This window comes from Epinephelus lanceolatus, chromosome 10, assembly GCF_041903045.1.
Source record: "Epinephelus lanceolatus isolate andai-2023 chromosome 10, ASM4190304v1, whole genome shotgun sequence".
NCBI classification, from domain to species: Eukaryota; Metazoa; Chordata; class Actinopteri; order Perciformes; family Serranidae; genus Epinephelus; species Epinephelus lanceolatus.
In genome coordinates this window covers 10198078-10219739 of record NC_135743.1, presented here as the reverse complement: position 1 = coordinate 10219739, position 21662 = coordinate 10198078, and the positions used below count along the sequence as shown (strand labels likewise).

The following is a 21662-nucleotide window of genomic DNA, read 5'->3' as shown; positions in this document are numbered from 1 at the left end:
TTTTTAAGTTTTATTTTTTCATCTCCTGCCTTGAGGTCTTTGATCTGTTGTATTTTGGGGTTTTGTGTGTAAGTTTACATTATACATATACTGTAGACTGCAGGCCTTAAAGAAATACTTCACTCACAAAATGAGCATTTGTATATCAGTTACTGAACCCGTGTCACCTTGAATTTGTGAAGACAGAAACAAGTTGTTTTTCTTGCGTGCCTCTACGGAGAACGGAGAATCCAAAAAAAAGGTGAACATTCCTCATGAATTGAGGGAAACGGCGTCCACATTTAAGAGCAGCAAAACTATTTAACCTGTTTACGAACTCTCACACAACTCATGCACTATAATCCAACTCTCATCTGTCCAATATGCTTAGTACTTCCCAAACACATAACTAAAAGCACCATATAAAACACTGTGAGTGCCGTGTGCCGAGCGTGCCTGAAGATGTGTATGCGTAATGTAGACTGTATAAAAAAAATGGACTTAGGTACCATGACGTTTTTAAAGCCATGTTTATTTCTGCTGTAAAGTTGGGCATTTTAACATGTAACTATAAAGATTGGGTGGTTAGCTCTGTCACCTCACAGCAACAGGGTTCTGGGTTCGAACCTGCCCACTGGGCCTTGTGTATGAAATTTGATTGTTCTCCCTGTGTCAGCGTGGGTTTTCTCCAGGTTCTCCGGTTTCCTCCCATTGCCAATGGTGTAAATTTGAGCGTGAACATTTTTTTGTCATTATGTGTCAGCCTGTGATAGTCTGGCGCCCTGTCCAGGGTGTACCTTTGACCCCCTTTCCCAGCCCACTGACAGCCCCCCCCCCCCCCCCCCCCCCCCCCCCACGGACAAGCAGTTACGGAAAATGAATGAATGGATGATGAAATGAACGTCTGTGGGGAGTGACTCACTTCTGGAGTCAGCCTCAAGTGGCCATTCAAGGAACTGCAGTTTTTGGCACTATGTAGTTTGACGTGAAAAAAAAAAAAAAATTAATTGGCTGCTGTGAGGTGATGTAAAGAGACAATTTAGTAAAGTTAAGGGAAGGGAAGTGATTTTCACGACAGCTAACTGACATCAGATGTGCTGCCTGATGAATCTGTCACTGGTTCCCTGTGGAACTTGAATGACTGTTAACAGGGGGACCAGGAAGGGGGGGACACATACTGCATCCTGTTTTTCTCAGTTAAATAAAGGCTCCCACACCACAATGACTGACATTGCCAAATGAAAGCTGGCCTGACGTTACCCTAGAGATGACATAGAGTTGACTTGAGGTGATTTTGTTGGTTTTTCCATTGCAGCTCTCCAAATTAACAGAGTTTTAAAATGACTTGAACCAAAACAGATTGGCAGGCTGCACCAGGCATCTGTTGTTGTATTTAGGAGTCTGTTGGTAAGAAGTCTTTTGTTGAGGAGGATCCAAATTATTTATTCCCATGTTATTACTGGAAACTGTGGGGAAGATCTGCTGACTTAATTATAGGATAAAGTTACAGAATAAGGAGTCAAATTAAGACAATTTAACTGTCTTTAAAAGGAGACAAAAAAGAAACTTTGCAGAGGTGTGCAGTGTCGCTTAAAGTTCAGAAGGTCAGAAGTTCAGGAATCCTCACTTGCCTCAGTCTTGCAGATAGCAAATACTGCAGAACTCACTCAGCGAAGTTCAGACTTCCAAGATCTGTGCGAGGCCTCCCCCTCCTCTCTCCCTTGCTAGATCATCCTTTTGTCACGCAACTCCCCCATGAACCGTCAACTGCATTTCAGCTGCCAAGAGTTTTCCACTGAAAAGCTTTTTTCCAGTGTGGGGGTTCAGCTTTTGTGGCAGAATACCACCTTTTACTGTATATGATGTCTTTACTGTAAACACAGTGAAACGTGTTGATGTAGGCGTTGGGATTTTGTCTCTGGATCGGAGGTTGATAATGTGGCAAAATTGATGAACACCATGAAATACGTGGGTGAGATTTTTGAAGTTTTATGTGGGTTCTCACATTACATTTTTGGGTGTGGCATGTAATTGTTTCTCCAAGTCCCTGGAGTGTTGTTAAGAGTCTCTGCCCCCCCTCCTCAAAACCAGCCACCCACTCAACATGAGCAGCAACTGGGGAGCGTGTGCCAGCCTCCCTGCGGTCTAGCAGCCGAACCCGTCCTGCGGGCCAAGACGAGAACCCAGATGCAAAGGATTATGGGTTTTATATTCAGTTTACAGTAACTTTGGTTTAATATGAGGGTGGGATGGGGAGGAGCGAGAGACGGGGAGAGGGGACTGCGGTCGATGTGTCACATGGAGGACTCTGGCTAATATATTCCACTTTCTGTCAGTTTGTGCCCTCGAGCAGTTTTATAGATTTGTTTTTCTAAGAGCTGAACTGTAAAGTTGCGACGCAAACCTTTGGCTCTTCTCTCCTGTGGAGGGTATCTTTTTTTGATACCCGTGATGATCACAATCAGAGGGTGATCATTTAAATCTCCTTAAGGCTGCGATACACACCGCAATTTTACAGGCCAGCTTTTAAGTGTAATGGTGCACAGCAATGCTTTAATCATGTGCAGTGCGACCATCTTGTTACCAGGAAACATTTGAGTTGATTTCTGTCCTTTGGTCTTCCTTTGTCTGTTGCTGGTGGTTTTTTGCCAATATGTAATGCCTACAATTTTGCAGCGGGCATTGGTTTCCCATTTAGTTTTTCATGTCAAGGACCCCTGAAAAGCCTGCAGTCAGGCGGATATTCTGTTTGTCAAGTAATTAAAGGTTTTGTATCATAACAATGTGGGCAGTATTTGTACATGAACTGTGGTAAACTTCCCTCTCAGATCTTCCTCCTCGTCTCTCAATAAAATTGCTGGCTCTACAGCTATTGTTTGAACAACAGATTGTACTTCCACGTTTGTGTCTGTCCGCCAACCTGAACACAAAGAGTACAAAAGTGGATTGAGAGAGAAGCCTGCCACTCTCACTCTATCTCTTAAACGCAGGCAGTGCTGATCAAATATGAACCAAGATCCTGTTACTGTATGGCCTATTTCTACTCTAAAAAGTCTTCAGAGACATATTTTAGTGAACTGTTTGGCTGAAATTTGAAAATTAGTGAACAAGAGGCTGCCGCCATACTGTTTCCTATATGGTAAAAACGGAGGCTGAAAAGAATTGAGTAGTTATAGCTGCGGTGACCGGCCCACCCACTACATGACTCGCCCACCACGCCAACAGGTCAGTCCTCAATCAGCCCCCTTCACCCTCTGGCCCAGAAGCAGAAGCCCTGAAGAAAACGCTAAGTCATTGTTTTAACTAATTACATCTCGTTACTTATAAAGTTGATAGACCCTTTTACGTTACAATGACGTAATTTCATTAGCTGGAGGCAAAACATGACTAGCCACCACAGGGCTGTAGGCTACAAATGAGTATTGAATTATTGTCTTTATGTGTTATTGGGAGCCAGAATAGAAGGAGTCATGGCTCAAAACTTAAATTTGAACACACACCAGCCGCCACTGCCCGTCAACAAAACAAAGACAACTATGGTTAAATGCGATAAGATGAAAGACTGGACGGAAGTGATCATCAAAAATGCTCCCATGTGCAGCGCACACTTCATATCAGGTTAGGGAAAAAGTATTTACTGTTGTAGGAATGAATAACATTATGTGTATCAAGGCTTATCATGTCCACCTCATAAGAATTTGGGGAGGTATTAAGAGGAATATTGGACTTCTCCCAAATTAACTTTTTTAGTGCATTAGCTAAAGGCAGCTTTAATAGCAAAACAAATCGGAGGAAGCCATTCAAGTGTTGTTGTAAGATTGGCATAGTTATCAGCCACAACGCGAGCCATCCTACCTTCAGCAATTCCATCAGATCATCCATCCACTGAGTGAGATACAGGTCGGCCAGTCTGGTTCCGTTGGTCAGTATTAAATTTTTCAAGTAACACTCACAGTCCTGGAGAGTGAGTGACCTGACATGGTGCGTTCGTAAATTCAGTCTGATGTTCTACACTAAAATGAGAGCCCTGTTGTTCAAAGAAACAGAGCGTTATATTTCCATATGGATTAACAAACGGTTAAATTAATCCCACATTTACGCAGCTTGGTGCTCTGCCACTCCAAGATTGCGGTACTATGGGTCACTGAACGATAAATTCTGACAGTCATGAATTTATGAACGGTCCAGTTTGTGCCAGAGTGCGCTCCGGCACTCAGAATGAGTATTTCTGAATGCACCACTTGTATCATCTTCCTCCACTGACTAAAATAAGCCAACAGCATTGCAAGCCAGCGCTAGCTAACGTTATGGAGAAAAAACATCATACTGTTTACTAGCAATAAAAGGGTCAATCACGTCTTCATGTATAATTAATCATAAAGTGGATCATTGCTGTTTGGCTTCATATTTATTCACTACAGTAACTACAGCGTCGTAGTAGGGTTCAGATAACGGTCGTGAAGTGGGGTTGTCTTTTAATAGTGGTGGGCGTGGTTTGTAGGGGCGTGGCGTGTATGCTACAAACAGAATGTTTCTGTAGCTGTACAGGTCTCGAAAAAACTCGGATTAAATAATAAAACTAAGCAGTGGTGATCAAATGTGAACCAAATTTCTGTCACTGCATTGCCGATTTCTCATCTCAAATGTTTTCAGAAACATTATTTAGCTTACTGTTTACTGATTTCAAGATTGTTTGTTGCCAGACGGCCACCATAATGTTTTCTGTGGAAAAAAAGCAAAGGTTGCATTACGTCAGCCAACAGCAGGAGCTTCTATTGGTCCATTGTGGTGCAGTGCGTTCTGGTTTTCTACCTCCACACCCCTTTTATTTTGTTTTTTCAGGTCTGCTCTGCCTAGTTTTTTCAAAAGACCATCTTTCCAGCAGTGAAGTACTTCTTTAAGCTCAATTTGAGGAGATTTCACTCACAAAGCTCACTTTGGATGGACAGAGCGCTTGGGAGTTAAGTCTGATACAAAAGCAATGATTCTTCATTTCTGCTCCCTCATTGTTTTAATGGTATTATCCCTCCCTTTGGGAACCACTGGTCGACTCCCTCGCTGTGTGCTGATGAGTTGAGCAGGGTGAGGGGGGGGCAGGGGAGCAGGTTTTTATTTTGAAACTGTCTTTCACTGCAGTGACTGATTACCTCATTAAAACTGTTATCAATAATTCAAGGGGTTACAAAAGCTCAAAAATGTATCCAGATTACTATCATCTACCTGGTATTTCTTCCCTTTTCAATTTGCACTGCTTTGACAGCATTCAGGAAATTTCTATCCTGTTTAAAATACAACTTTATACAGAGCACCTGCCTTCATTTAAACAGCCTTCCAAGTTTCTTGATTTCATTTTTAAAATATTCCCAGAAGTAATACTTTAATGTTTTTCAAAACTTTTATAATTGAATACATCTTATTTTACTTGATACAACAGTATCCAGTTCCACTTTTGTTTTCTATTATAGTACTCTCAATGGAAAACAAGCTTTCTGCTCTAACCTGGCATCCATCACCGTCAAGTTAGCCTGTTTTATTAGTGACCGTATTATGAACCTTTTTTGTACAACAGACATGAAACTGTTGTGGGGATTTGGTGTTTATGTTAGAGTGACTTATTACCAGGATAGCATGAAACAAGACATGAATTATCTGCAGTTGGATTCACACTTCTAAATCACACCATAATGCACTGCACCTGCAGGGTCATGTGTCATAACTCAAGAGCAAGAACACCTACAGTATTTCACCATGTTGCCTTTCTTTTGAAGCCACGTTGACTTTGGTTGGAGTTTTAAAATAGTGCACAGAATGAAGACATTTTCAAGTTTTTATGGTATTGATTCTGGAAGAACATGCTGGAGTCTATAACGCCAAGAGAAGCTCAGAGATAGCTTTGAAAGAAAAAGAGGAAAAGAGTCTGAAAGATGGAGACGTATTCTGTAGTTTCTGTGTTTGACTCTGACATCAGAGCAACTAGACATGAAAATGAACTTATATTTGGCAGGACCCTGTCTCTCTCTGTCTCTTTCTCTTGTCTATTGCAGTCTCTCTTAACAGCCTAACCAATATGTTATTTCATCTATTTTATTTTTCTCTGTCCCCATTGCTTTCCCTTCCAGTGGGTGACTAATACTTTCTACCTCAATTAGCACTGCAACTGCAAAGGAATAAACAGAGAGACAGAAATCTGACGACAGAAGGAAAGGAACAGGGAACAGTTTGATCAATTCCATGTGCTTTTCTTACAATTTCACCAGAATAAAAAAAAAGAAAAGCTCTTTTCTCTGAGACAATTAAAATGCAGTATAATGTATTTTAGGTTGGTCCAACAGCAGGTCAAAATATCCAGTTATCCAGCAGGGCTCGACAGTGTGAGCGTTTCACTTGCATTTGCGACTAAAAATAGCTGTGTGCGAACTGTAAAAAATATTTAGGGGCACGTGTGCGCATAAAAAATCAGCCGAAGCAGCCTATATTTTTGTCAATAAAAAAATATGATAATCTAACTGCAAATGTTGGAGGAACTCCAGCCGCCTTCCCTCTTCCCTCTTCCCCGTGTGACACGGTTAAGAACCACACTGCCCGCGGAAGCGCCGCGAATAGCCTCAAAGTGCCTCGAAGTGAAGCCAGTTTCCTTTCGGCGCCCATGTTAACCGACTGTGTCATCCACACCGGCCGCACCGCGCAGCTCCGCCGCCGGCCCCGCAGCGATCATTTCGGCGTCTGGTCTATTTTCTGCGCGAGCCGCGAGCTAATGTGTCAAGCTGGGTAGTTACCCATGATGGAAAAACAGCCCCAAATGTGACGGAGACAACAGCTGGGAGCAGAACCGCTTGTCGACCAGCATGGAGAGATTTACGCGTCGGATGTGAACGGAAGTGCTCTGACTCGCGGGAGAATTTCGGTGCGCTGCGCTTCGCAGGCAGGGCAGGCCCTGGCGTTATGGCCGGTTTTCCAAACCACTGTCGGCACAGTGAATAGGCCTGTAGTCTCACTGTCGGCAGCGTGGAAATAAGTCAAAGTGTGGAGGAGACGGGCCGGGAAAAGCGGCGGACCTCCGGGGAGGCCTGCTCCGTTCTCCCTGCAGTTAGGGACCGTTCGCCACGGTACCGCTGCTGGGCGGGTGGAAATAAGTCCTGCAGAGTTTCAGAGGACCTGGAGAATGTTTTAGGATAGTAATAACATCAGTGTTTCCGCTACATTCATCTAGCTGCGGCGTGTCGCTGCTGCTCCTTCAAAACATTTTTGCAAATGCACCACTACTCTGAGCATCTGTGCACTTGCACAGCGCAGCAGCCAGTATAGTGAGGAGAGCAGCGGTGAGGGGAGTGGGGAGTGGGGGAAGGCTCCTATTTAGGGATGCACCGAATATATTCGGCCGAATACTGCAAAAAAAAAAACCACACGCATTCGGTATTCGGTGGAATAAGTGAAAAGCAAGGCCGAATAAATAGCGGCGTGTTGTGATAACGCAATCAAACAGTGTCGTGACGGGCGGATTAAAATGTCGGCAGTGAGGCGATAAACAATAACGGTGAATCCCGCCGGTTGTGGGTTATACGGGGGTCACAGACACGGACAGGAATACTTATTCCTGTCAAATACGGCGGCGCATTATAACGGCTTACCAGCGAAGAAGTCTGGCTCCAGGTGAATAACTTGTTGTCATGACTGCCCAAAAGTACCTGAACAGCTGGGCCATGGCAGCACACAGTATGTGGCGTATCAGAGGAGAAACTTTAGGGACCGTTCGTTACTTATGAAGGGACTGCCAGGGGAGAAGGGTGGCTGGTTGATTTTTATTTCATTTATTTATTTTATTTTGACCCCCCCCCCCCCCCCCCCCCCCCCCCCCCAAGGTTAATCACTTATTGAGTTAATAAGTAATTTATTCCATTGAAATATCATTGATGTATTATAGAAAAGTGATTTATCTTTTTATAAATGACAAAAGGCACATCTGCCTCAGAACCATGATACTTTCACTGGTATTGTACGATGGGTCCCAATTGAGGGATGAGGAAACACTGAACATTATAGGCTATAAGATAATCATACTGCAAAGATAATATATATAAGATAATAACATTAAAGAAAAATTAAATTGCAATATTTTTTCAAAACTTGTGTGATGATTTTACCTTTCTGTACATTTTGTATACAAATTCATTAAATGCTTGTAAATGTCTATTTGCATCACACTTATTACAGAAAACACATTATTTGATCAATTTACATTGTGCCCCTAAAGTTCTTTGTGCGCTCCTTACTTTTTCAACTTAGGAGCACATGTGCTCCTTGGGAAAAAAGTTAGCGTCAAGCCGTGTCCAGTGAAATATCTCGACATCTACATGATGGATTTGTACAGATTTCTCAACAGATATTTATGGCCCCCAGAGGATAAATCCTTATGATTTATTATCCCCTTAGTTTTCATCTAATTGCACTATAAGGTTGAAATTTGTGCATAACAGTGAAATGTCCCAACAACTACTGCATAGATTCCCATGAAATTTTGCTATGTTCATGTTTCCCTCAAAATGAATCAGGTTAGATTTGATGCCCTGATTCATCATCAGTTTTAATTTATCCAGTACTTTGGTTTATCACGAAACATCTTCAAAACTAACACCACTTTCATTTTTGCAGCTAATACATTTGATAAACAGCTTAAATGTCTTAAAATTGTCTAAAGTCTAAGTAGTTTTTGCAAATGGTTTCATTTTGTAATTTCATGTGTTTCATAAGTTGCTGTTGAATTGCTGAAAAAATGACTGCTGGTTATGCTTTAGCTATTAAAGGGGTAGTTTGACATTTTGGGAAATATCTGTAAGGAGTCTGATGAGAAGATCGATATCATTCTAATGTGTGTCTTATCTCAAGGTTAAACTGGAGTCAGCAGCTGGTTATCTTTGCTTAGCTACGCAGAAGGCACCCAGCAACCTCGGGCCTTTCCCAAATCACCCCTTACACCCCTCTGATTGCCGTCCCAAACCAACTAGTGAGGAGTCAAAGTGAGTTATAAAACCCTCTGACAGCCTGCACTGATGATGATGCTGACCTACCGACCATGTGTAACACCGTAATGTGTTCATCATGGAACACGCTCCGTACAAATAAAGTTCTGCAACTACCCTTACAAACGTAAACCGCTCAGACTAACATGGACATTTCTAGGCGTATGGTCATAAAGACGTTAACACCTTTAAGATCACATTTAGGGCTAGGGCGAAATAACGACTATGTACAATGTACAGATATATTTTCAAGCAAGATATAGATCTAGACAACACTGTTTATATCGATATAGAGTCAAGTTGTGTTACATAATGCACACCAGAGTGCACCTCTCCTCTGTCACACTCTCTGCACAGCTCCGCCCCACTCACCCACTCAGAAGTTCTCCAGTGACGCTCAAAGAGACACAGAGCTGCTCCTCTGTTTAATCTGTCTGTTTATTAGTCTACAGTGTGACATCGGTCTATATGTTGCAGTGCTACGCTATAAATCAGTCTGTGAGATGAATGAAATTATTGTAGTAGCACACATGCAATCTAGCACTACGCTGCTAGTTTGTGTTTGAGGTGGATCATAGCGTGTTGTCGTTCTTCTTGGTAGTTGTAGTTTATTTTACGACATGGAAAGGGCACCTGGACACAGCCAACAACACAGACGTTTCATATGCAAGACGTATTGAACGCAGACAAAGTGTCTCGCTCCATCCCTCCCTCGGCCTCTCTGTTGATGCTCTGTGCATAAATAAAATTGACAGCCTAAATACATAAAAATATTTAAATAATTTTCCATCAATAGATTCACCAACAGATGGAAAATGACTTTTCAGCTCCCACCACAAAGATTTTGCATTGGTTTCAAACCTATGTGATACTTGTATAGTCATGTTATAGTTGTGTGTCCTGTGCTGCAAACCTTAAAACCTCTGTAGCTCCAGTGCTGTGTGCAAAAACTTAAACGTACAGCCCTGCTACTTGTTTTATATAATTTTTCATGTACATGTTGTGCAGCTTTTCAAACAGGGATTTTACTTTATTTTGATCACAAAAGTGCTTGTGACATTTAAAATGTGGCTTTGACTTGGAACTGCACATGTAGCCCATTTCACTCAAAACACCGAGATAGGATTTTTTTCCGTATCCATACCTAGATTCATTGTATAAAGGACAAAAGATATCCTTCTCTAGTCTCGGAAACAGTTGCTTTTATTTCATTGTCGTGCTGTATATTTACAAGAACTGTTACACAAACCAAGCAGCTTTTAAACATCAGCGTGAAAAGCCAAAAGATGTTGACAAAAAAAGAAAAGAAAAGCTACCAAAGAAGCTTAAGATTAGTTTTGTATGGAAGAAACAAAGATAAAATGTGTTAATTTGTAAACTTTGAAGGCACTGGTGGGCGGACTTTGTTATATTTGGACAGAACCAGGCTAGCTGTTTCCATGTTTCCAGTCTTTATGCTAAGCTACGCTAAGCTAAGCTAAATGTCTCCTGCTTTCAGCCTGATATTTAATGGACAGACATAAGAGTATCATTTCTCTCATTTAACTCTCTGCCTATTTCCCAAAATGTCTAACTCTTCCTTTAACAGGTTGTTGTATCGTCATGTTACTGATAATCACATTAGAGATGGAGGTCCTGTTCCTACATGGGTGCAGACTCTGTCCTGACTGTTTAACTAATGCAAACATGCAGTCCGATGGGAATACTCATCTGTCAAGAAAATGGCTCTCTTGCATGAAACCGAATCAAAATAATTTTCTAGTTGTCAGCGCTTATGCGTCCTGAAGGGCCCTTGATTGAAGCAGAATATGGTAATAACATGGGTACGAGTGTCTGGTGAGATTAATATAAAACCAGTGCATCTGTTTTCGTTTGGGCTTTGTTTTCACTGAAGCCCCTGTGCGGTTCTGTTAAGAGCATTGCGGGGCCCTTAAACAGCTCACAGCATTCCTCAGTTGGTGCGGTGCATGTACGCGTGGGCTGCTGCTGTGGGACTTGACAGTATGAGTCAGTCGAGAGGAGCTCAGTGAATTAGCAAAATGTCCTCAGACACTAAAAATAGTTTCTCTCTGAACTCGTTTCAGCGTATGGGACTCATTTGATGTGTGTGTGTGTATGTGTGTGTAATGTCTCCAGAACATGAAAACACATGATCAGTCCTTGAAAGTGTGTGGGTGTTAAGAGTGTGCACGTGCCTGCATTTGAATGTTGTGTTTAAGTGTATATGCACATGCACTTACGCCTCTGTGTGTGTGTGTGTGGTATTTTGCCTATTTTCTATTGGTTTATAGAGCCACATGAAAGTCCCTCTGCACTGGATGAGATTGTCTGCTGTTTTCATTACAAACAAGACCAAAATATGTTGAAGTAGCCTCTACTGTTGTGGTTTTTTACTGATCTCGGTCCAGACTTTACCTCTTTGACCAGTGGTTGTGAACTGTGGAGGTGTGCATGCTTTACTGCCAGTTAGCTGCTAGCTAAACACATCACAACTGAACGGAAAAACTGTTGCGATACATCATGCTACTTGTGCTTTCCTCCTGCCTGGCCAAGCTTGTCCAAGTGAAAAGGTTCAGAGCTGCAGTTTGGAAAAAGCTCAAAGGAAATAATGATAGCTTAGGGCTGAATGTAATGGAGTAGAAGGCTATTATGTGAAAAGGAGGAAAGGGGAAGAATCAATCAGTCCACACTTGTGGTGGAGTTGCATGTAAAACTCCATTTTTAGAGTACCTGCCCTCCACTAAAAGCAGGGTAGCCTCCTTGAGGAGTTCGGTTTCCAGATGATGATACTACCACCTGGAGCTCCAGACGTCTACCTGCCTTCCCCTCCCCACTGTAGGTAACCCAAACATGCAATGCAAACAGCGGCTGAGCTCCACTTCAAAACAACTCCGTCTGCACTCATTAAGCCCTCTTTCTCAGCGTTTAAGAATTCCCATGCGGTTTGAAGCCTTTCTCTAATGAAGCACAATTAAAATGAAAAGAAGGTAATGAAAAATATTTACCCCCAGCCCAATGAAGTGGCTGGTGAAGTTGATGACTCCTCTTAATGAAAGCCATATGCCTGTTCTCGTAAAATGCTGTTTTTGTGGCACAGATTTCTGAGGCGTTAGCATTTGTGCCAGCAAGTGAATTAACTCCTGACGGTGGGTAGGAGAGTAGTAAGAGTCAGTTTATCAGAAGCAGAAGACCTGTGCGCTCACTCTGATTTATGCCGCAGTCCTCGCCATGCCAAATCTCCAGCAGAGATAACCAGCCGCCGGACAGAGTTAATGTAGAAGTAAATCTGTTCAATGAGCTTCTGATTGATCGCAGAGGTGTTTATAGTGGACTGTTTCTGCAAACACATCACATAATCCTTACTCTGAGTTGTCTTCTGTAAAGCACAATAAAGAACACATTTTGTAAACACACATGAAATAGCTCTGATGGGAATTGAGTCGCTGACCTTGGCACTATTAGAGGCATGCATTATTCACCAAGCCACAGGCAAATCTCTTCCTCATCTCAGGGAAATTTCCCCAAATTTCCAGAGCAGTGTGACTTAAAATGCAAATATGTGCATGAAAAGTGAGAGAAATATGTTTCTCCACCAGAGAAGACAGAGACAGAGCTACAAAGTAGTTTGACAGTGAAATGATGCAGTGGAAACTTCTGCCAGAAACCAGGGTCAAGTCTCTAAATCATGCATAGTTTTCTTACAGATGTACTTTGGAGTTTATCTTACTTAACCCCCATCAAAATATTACACAAATTCTTACCAAAGATACATAACTAAACTTGACTCTTACTGACCTTTACATTTGACAAATCTGTTTTTAATTGCTTTGAGCTCTGCAAAGGACAGACATGATACATTTGCATGTTTTCATATTAATCAACTTTTCTGAAGTAAAGAATATATAAGCTGACTTGCCATCAGGAAGTGAAGGGGATGGTGGGTGGCATGTACTGTAGGTGAGATGCCTGCCAAGCTGCAGACCACTGTTGGAGACGATTTCCTTGCTACCCTTGGCTGTTTTTCCAGCAGCTTTTCAACCTCAAACGTGGGCGTGTTTTTGGCACCTATAACTGGGTTTCTTGCGTCTTGATTATTGCAACAGCCTTTATTCCTGTCTTAATAAAAAAAAACCCTTGCTTAATATGCACATTCAGCACATCCAATGCATCAAAACATTGTTTTCTAGTTGGAGCCGCGCCTCGTTTTCAAACTGTATGGTTTGACTAAAATGAACAATGACAGCAATATAGTCCACGATGAGCAGCGCTAAAATCAACCTGTGTAGTTGTCCCTCCATTGTGACATTAGAAAGTGTCAATCAAGAGCAGCTTTCTTGTGCAGGCATTTGATCTGGTCCGCTTGTAAATGCTGCCGTGAGAACACGAACTAACTCTAGGTAATTATACAACTTCAGTCAGTCAGTCCCTGATTTGGACCAAAGCAAGTGAACTCCAGGTCTGAAAGCACCCTAAGCTACAGTAGACAATGTCCCTGATGTGGACCTGTGAGTCGCAAAGCGTTGGCCTTTTTAATCTATGTTACCATGTAAAATAAAGGCATTTCAATTTTTGCACAAACCCTAAAGTGTGCCTTGGATCGTTTTAAAAGGAGACTTGGATTTTATATGTTTTGATTGAGTATACTTGAGTAGCCTTCACAAGATGGAAAGCTCTCTGTGTTTCTCAGTTTTGGTGTTGAGTGTCTGTGGCGACTTTACGATGCTGGCGCACTTGAAGTGATGTGTTTTACCATCCAAAGCAAAAGGGGGAGAGAGAAATTTATCAATTTCATGTCAAATTTGTTTCATTTTTGTTGTCCTTTTCTGTTTGGCACTGCTTTTCGTTTTGTTTTCGCACTTCACACTTCATCTGTATGTGCGTGATTCTGACTGTTTCTTCTAAGACTGTGTATGCTAACAGTTTGAAATGATGATTAAAAGAATACAAGGATAGCAACGAAGCAGCAGCGAGGAGAATGTCTAGGAGCTTGTCTGGACTGGATGCTCCAGACAAAAAATAAACTTGTCGTTGAGAGGAAGGATTTAAGTCAAGAAACACTTGAAGAGAGCATTCTTGGAGGCAGGGGAGATGCAGTGAGCTCACCTGCAGGCATACATCATAAGCATGCGTCAGCAGTGTTTATGTGATTAGTCTCACTGCCAGAGGTGGGAAGACAAAAGTTGCACACTCCTGCTTTAAAATGCAAATATATGCTTTTAACGTGAAAGAAACAGGATGCTGTTTTAGTCAAGACTGAAATATCTCAACAACTATTGAATGGATTGTCATTCAGTTCTGGACAGACATTAATTTCCCCTTCAGAATGAACTGCGATAACACTGGTGATCCCCTGACTTTTTCTCTAGCACCACACCGAAGTTGACATCATAGTTTACTCTATATACTTTGGTGTCTGACCAAAGTCCTACAAAACTAATGACACTATCTTAAATGACACTATCTTACATTTTTGGAACGGTTCACCTCTCATTCCCACGGTTTCCTTACACTAAAAATAGCTAAACTAATCAACAGAGGCTAGCAGCAATTTAAGGCAACAAAATCCAAAATGTAAATATTGTACACACATACAGTTCATCCTTATAGATTATATTAAAGCCATATTGACAAGAATACTACCGACATATGACACCATTTATCTTGTGTTTCTAGAGCTATGTCTTTTTGCAGACACATAAGCAATTGTTAGTATGCCATATTTCTTAAAGGGAGTTAGGTGTAAAATTTTCCACCAGGATGGAAAATAATCTGAGAAGGAATCTAGTTGTAGTCTTGCAAATAGTGACTCTGCAAGATCCTCAGTCTTTGAGAAATCTTATAGGGTGCATTAGCAAATCCTATCTGTCGCTCTGAATTAAAATGAGGGCACTGTTGTTGGAAGAAACAGAGTGTTCTATTTCTGCATGAATTAATGAACAGTTAAATCAATCACACATTCACCCAACTTGGCGCTCTGCTGCCCCGTCTCCCCAGACAAAGTGCCCAGAGTACACTCTGCTGCTCCGAGAGATGTTCCGAATACCCCAACGGTACATTCCTACAGCGCTTCCAATTTACCTTACGAATGGTTCAGTTTGTGCCAGAGTGCGCTCTGGCACTCAGGGCGAGTATTTCCAAATGCACCCATAGTGTGTGACAAAAAAACTTTTATGTTAGATGTGAGAGGGTGTCAGACTTTAATCTTTCAAAAGTTTTTCAAAGTCTTGTACTGTATGACAGGCCTTACTTGACAAAAATTTTACACTAATTCTTAGGGTAAATTTTAATAAAGTTTTAGGTCATACAATTCTCTAAAGAAACAATCTGTAAAGTTAATGATATTTGTTGAGGGGGAACTGTTTGGACAGTAAAAGAGATCTTTGTCGTTACTCCTCCTTCTGAGATCTGAAGTGTTTTTTCATGAAGAAGATAATCTTGATCTGTGGCCACGATGTCGCTGTCCCAACATATCAGAATTCTCCCTGAGGCCCGGAGTCGATGACATGAGAGGCTGTGGTACAGTAACTCTGTCAGATGGGACTTATTGAGAAAACAGAGGGGAACATGCCTGACTGATGCTATGTAAACATGACGTCCAGTTTTCTAGAAATGCCGTTCAATTCCCACGATGCTTTTACCAGAGGGCTCACACCACTGGCCTGCTGAACTTCTGCTCATTTGCATTGGATATTTGTAAAGGAAAAAAGGGAAAAACTGCCTTCCTTTTGCTCCCTGAGAGCCCAACAGGGTCCCCGTGCCGAGGCACTCTCTTGGGCCGTTGCGCTGATCAGATCCAGATGCTGCTGGAGTGTGGAAGGGGACAGCAGAGGAGCGTGGAGGCCTCACTGCAGCACTGATTGATAGGGGTCAGGATGAAGTTGGGTGTCACATTTCTTGACTCAGATCCCGCTCTCTCTTGTTTTCTTTCTTACTTGTGCTCTCACTCTACCCCATCTATCCTGTCCGCTGTCAGGTCATCTCCTGATGACTGTGTTTTATGTACCCTGTTGAGACGGTGTGGAGCACAGCGGGGAGCAGACAGCGTTACGCTTCGAGTCTGGCTCTTTGCCTCACTTCTGCTGAGCGTTTAACGAACTCTTTAACAACCAGAGGCTGAAGCTTAACCGCAATTTATAGGTACCGAGAACCAGCTCTCAATGAATCTTTCTTTCACGCTGTGAAATGTTAATTATAGTAAATGAAAAACAAAAACAATGAATGCAAATCTCCAGTCCAGAGCAGGAATGGAACTTTTCCATCTGTGTGCAACATTTTCCACTGAACATCACAGAGTTCTGCAGAGGTACTGCTGCGATTCAAGGCTGCTCAGATCTGTCACTCAGTAACAAAGCAAAAAACATACTTTACTCGTTTGTTTTTTTGCTTTTCAGAATGATACATTGAGGCTTGTAAATGAACATCTATGAGGTGTACTTATATTATTTCCCAATATATAACTTGACAAAATAAACAATAACAAATAAACAAAACGTAGGTATTTCTTGCAGAACCAGATTGCTTTGCATCGTAAAAATGTTGCTTTTACTGTGTTTGCCTTCTATTTTTCTTCCTCATAACATAAAGAATATGTTTTGGCTCTGTGCTGTCATTGCTGCTACACTTGGGTGTTTGCATCCCTCTGTAAACGTCTGTCCTCCTTTCCCTCAGGATCATGTCGACTCTGCAGAGCTCCGCCGTCCTGCTGCTTTTTAGCTTCCTGATTGGTCTGAGCTACTCTCTGAACCCAAGAGACCCCAATGTGTGCAGCCTGTGGGAGAGGTGAGGCCTGCTTGACTGTGACAAATAAATAAATGTCACTGTTGCTGTTATGTCAGATTAAACATACTTTCTCATACAGTGCTGGGTACATATTGCTGAAAGTTTAAGTTGTGGTTTCAACAGGATTAACGAGCAGTTAGCCAAATGAATTACGATGAGAAAAACTCTGTAGATAGATGCGGAAATTAACTTTTTGTTTAGAAGATAAGTTCACCATGTTCACCATCCTAACTTGCCAATTAGCAGAGTCCAGCTGAGGCAGATGGGACTATCATCATGTTTTCAGGTATTTGGTCAGAAACCAAAGTTTTGGACAAGTTAAAATTATGACGACGATGATGATGGCTCTAGATGGAAAGATGGAAAGTCTCAGGATCATCCTGAGTGGGATGTGAATGCCTGTGCATGACAAGTCCTGCAATAGTTTTTTAGATATTTCTCTCAAAAATTACAAATGTCAACCTCGTGGTGGCGCTAGAGGAAAGTCAGGGATCAGCAAAAATAATCAGGATTTATCTACTGTAATTGTCATAACTATTCTAACTGTTGTTGATTTATTACTGTAGTTTGATTTCTTTTTGTCTTCTGTTCCCCTTTGCCTTGGACTTTTAATTCCATATTTGTTTTATAGAATTATGCAGGACTGCAGTAAGAGTAGTTGCTACCTTGATATCGGTTAATGAGGATTGAAATAAATAAATAAATTTACAGTTATTTCCATGATTAATTAATCTGCTAAATCAATCACTTAATAGAAAATAGTTGAAAAATACTCGTAATAATGTCTGAGAAGTCAGGGTGATGATTTGAAGTTGCTTGTTTTATCCAACCAGCAGTCCAAAACCCAAATATATTCAAATTGCTATCAGATGTGACAAAGAAAAGCATCAAAGCCTCACATCTGAAAAATCTGGAACCTGCAAATGTTTTGCTGAAAAAATGAATAAAGGATTAACAGATTATCAAAATGTTTTCTCTGACTGTAAATGTTTCTACTTTCAGCTTCACCACCTCAGTGAAAGAGTCCTACTACCATCCTTATGACCACGTGACGGAGGAGCCCTGCGCCGACCCTCGCACCTCCTACAGATGCATGCGCCACAGGTAGCAGCAGCACCATGACTCATTTCCTACTTCAGTGACTTCCTGTTCCTGTCAGTGGAGGGTCAAAATGTCCTGTCTGACTGTGTTTGCTTTCAGGATCACCTACAAGACGGCCTACAGGCAGGCGGTGAAGACAGACTACCGCAAGAGATACCAGTGCTGTCCAGGCTATTACGAGAGCAGAGACAAATGTGTCCGTAAGTAATTATGGAAAACTTTTAACACTTGCCTACGTACATGTTTTTATCACTGAGACTGACAGTAGGAAAGCTGAAACAGGGGAGGAGGAGGAGGAGGAGGAGGAGAAAGGTTTGGCAAGATTCACGGCCAGCAGGGGATCATCAGAGATCAGAGATGTGTGATTTTATACACCGTCACCACAATAAAACACCCAAGTACACTGATTCACAGGCCTGCAGCCTCCCAAGGGCTGGAACACCCCTTAAATGTCTATTTTATTACATTAGAAAAAGTATGCTCTGAGCCCACATCGTCTTTTGGTCAGGTACCGAAGATACTCAGGTGTGTGTCATCTGCCCAGAAGGCTATACTGACACTGTACGTTTCTGCAAACCATGAATACATTACAATGCCACGTTTCACACAGATCAAATCAACGTTTAGTGTTGTAGTATATGAGCTGACTTTGTCATCTAGAGGTGGAGGGAATGGTGGATGGCGTGACACATAGGCGAGACGTTGCCAAGCTGCAGACCCCTGTTCAAGACCAACAAAAAACGAAACTGGTTGTGTTTTAGCGACCTATTGCTGTGTTTTTTAGCCAGGATAATGCCAAGAAAATCAGTTGGGGTTTTTTTTACAGACATTGCTGTGTTTCCAGCCAAAACCGAGTATTTTGAACCAAAACATGTTTTATTCCTAACCATAGCCAAGTGGTTTTTGTGCCTAAACCTAACCACACCTTAACCACAATGTTGTTGAAACATAAATAAAACGTGAAGTTTAGAGGTATCTGCTACATAGTGTACAAATAAAATACACTGCCAACATTATTTTGGGGAATGGGTTGCTGTCATTGAATAAAAGTCTTGTCCCAGCCAAAGCTACACTCTGAGGTCATGAGATTGAGTAATGTTTTAATTATTATTTTATCATAATTATTTCATTTTTTCCAAAATAAATATATAAGGCATTCAGATTTAGTGGCACTGTGATACAGTGGTTAGTACTGTTGCCTCACAGCAAGACAGCTCCAGGTTCTGACCTGCTGGCCGGCTGTGGCCCTTCTGTGTGGAGTTTGCATGTTCTCCCCTTGTCAGCGTGGGTTTTCTTTGGGTACTCCGGTTTCCTCCCACAGTCCAAAGGTTAACTGGTGACTCTAAAATGTCCGTAGGTGTGAATGTGAGTGTGAATGGTTGTTTGTCTCTATGTGTCAGCCCTGTGATAGTCTGGCGACCTCTCGCCCAGTGTCAGCTGGGAAAGGCTCAAGCCTTCACTTGGGAGGATGAGTGGTGGCAGAAAATGAAATTTAGATTTTGTTCCAAAGCCCCCTCCACTGTGTAGAAAATTAAATTCTGATGGAAAAATGATTAATTCTTACTTTGCTTATTTATTGCTGTATTTAACAAGGGCAATTTACGCAGCCGTTGCCGCACACCCATCAGTTACGTCTTCTCCGGGACAAACTTTTTTGCTACCAGATGTCACTAGGGTTCAGTTTTGTATATTAATAAATGGTTTCATTACCGCAGCAAGAGTTGTTTTAAGGCAGTAGAGAAAGGAACTGGAACAGAAACTGCCTCCTTTAAATATTTACTGGCTCGAATGAATAATACAACAGGGAAATTTCCTGAAGTCTGGGATACATTTTTCTATACATTAAGGACTCATGACATTGAAGTACATATGGGTGCATCTGTGAAATATTTTTAGTTGCTGTAATAGACTGTCTTTTGGTTTTTGTTTTCATTTGTTTTAAAGAAAATCAATAAAAATTGAAATGACAAAATAATAGGACAATTTACATTAATAAACACTGCTGTGTTAGCGAAGAGGCTATTTTTCATGAGTAGTCCCTGAACAGATGTTACAAAGTCACTTTACAAAACAAATATTAAAATGACAAATAGTGCAATCACTTATGTGCATGCAGAGAAATCTTGATTTATCTTTTTCCTGGCCTAAAAGTAGCCAAAACTAAAAACTATATCAGATTCTAAGAAGTCCTGGATCAGTCTGTGAGATGTTCACACTGTGTTACTTTTTATTTATAGACTGTATACTTCTCCTTGGTTGCTAAAAAGCCTAAATTCCCAGAAAAATAAGTGAGGACATGACCTCAGTGTCCTCAATGATAGCTACACCCCTGGTCCCACCCATGGGTGTGCAGCATCAGTAGTACAGTACAAACTAACATTGTGTATAAACAGGATTATGAAAGGCTATCTCAAAATCCACGAATGCATTCAACATATATTACAGCTAGATTTGAGTCACTTTGTTTCCTCTGCTACTGTCATTTAAAATGAGCCTGAATAAATAAACTAACCTGAAGTTGGATGAATCCAGCACAACGCCAAAATCCTGTATTTGTTTTTTTTCCATGCGACGTGCACAATCAATGAGAGTAACACATGACACTGGAATTACCACAATTATGGGTTCTCTTCCCGCTGAGGCTCCTCGTGCTGATACTGGCTGTACTGACTGGAATTTTAAACTGAACTGCGTGTTGCTGACACCGTGAAAAACCCTCTTCATAATTTTACATATTTTCATTTCAGTTCACGGATTTCAAATCATTTCAGCAACTTTTATTTCATCAACTACGCATCTGTTACTGATGAATTCAGAGGTGGGGCAGTGCTGCCTGCACAGCTCAGTGAGGGATAAACAGAAAACTGCATCATATGAATAATATCATCGGAGGGCAAACTAAACCAAGGCCTGTGTGCCTTTATGTAATGCGCCTTGAGAAAATGATACAGCCAAAGCGGAAGCCTTCTATTACATAAATCAAATGTGTCCAAAACATGTGAGACTTTCAGACGTCGGGTCAAGATTTATTTATGAAGTACTGTTACAGGTTTTTAATATAATTTGAATAAACCCATCAGTTCTTTTTGTTATATGAGGTGTTTTGATGTGGATATTTAAGTAGTTTTGGTTTAGTTTGATTTCATGTTTCCTGCCTGTTCTTTAAAATCTTGGGACCGTGGTGAATATAAATACCCTTCAACATGTTATCCTTTAGATTAAATATGTTCTGCAGATTCAAAAATAAATTAAATATGTTGAAAGGGAGAAACATTCCTACATATGGATTTGATTCTTGACTCAGCTGCCATGATATCCTCCTAACAAACTGAGCTTTTTATGCAACTTAAGTAATCATAAACCTTTAATCTCAATCCTAATCTTAACTTTAAGGACTTTCCTGTGAAGTTAATTGTCAGTTTAAGGTAGCTGTGTTTCACAATGCACATTGGGAAACATTATATTAGAAATGAGGGTACTGAGAAACATTTTATTGCCAAAGACTTTTTTTATCCATTACCACACACAATTTATGGGTGCAGTAGTTAAAATAACAGATAGTTAAGTGTTGTCTGAAACTGATGCAGCTGTCAACAGTTGCTGACACGCTGTTATTGCTGACAGTCAGCAGTGACTTATGTAAATAAAGTGAAACCATACACGGCCTCTCATGGTTAGAGAAAATTCTACCTTTGCTTTACAAACCTTCTCATACATCACTGGATGATCTCAGATGGTAATAACACGGTTTCTGTGTTTTGTGCTTGAATAACTGACATTTTGGAG

General features: G+C 41.3%; 1 protein-coding gene across 2 annotated transcripts in view; it reads left to right on the top strand.

Annotated features, from left to right (window-relative positions):
* pear1 (platelet endothelial aggregation receptor 1) overlaps positions 1–21662 on the top strand; it is an 84710-nt gene that overhangs the window by 22741 nt on the left and 40307 nt on the right. For both annotated transcript variants that reach the window (XM_033640704.2, XM_033640702.2), the window contains exons 2-4: positions 16665–16775; positions 17778–17879; positions 17976–18076. In XM_033640704.2, the coding sequence (XP_033496595.1) occupies positions 16665–16775; positions 17778–17879; positions 17976–18076 (314 nt within the window). The remainder of the gene's footprint in view (positions 1–16664; positions 16776–17777; positions 17880–17975; positions 18077–21662) is intronic.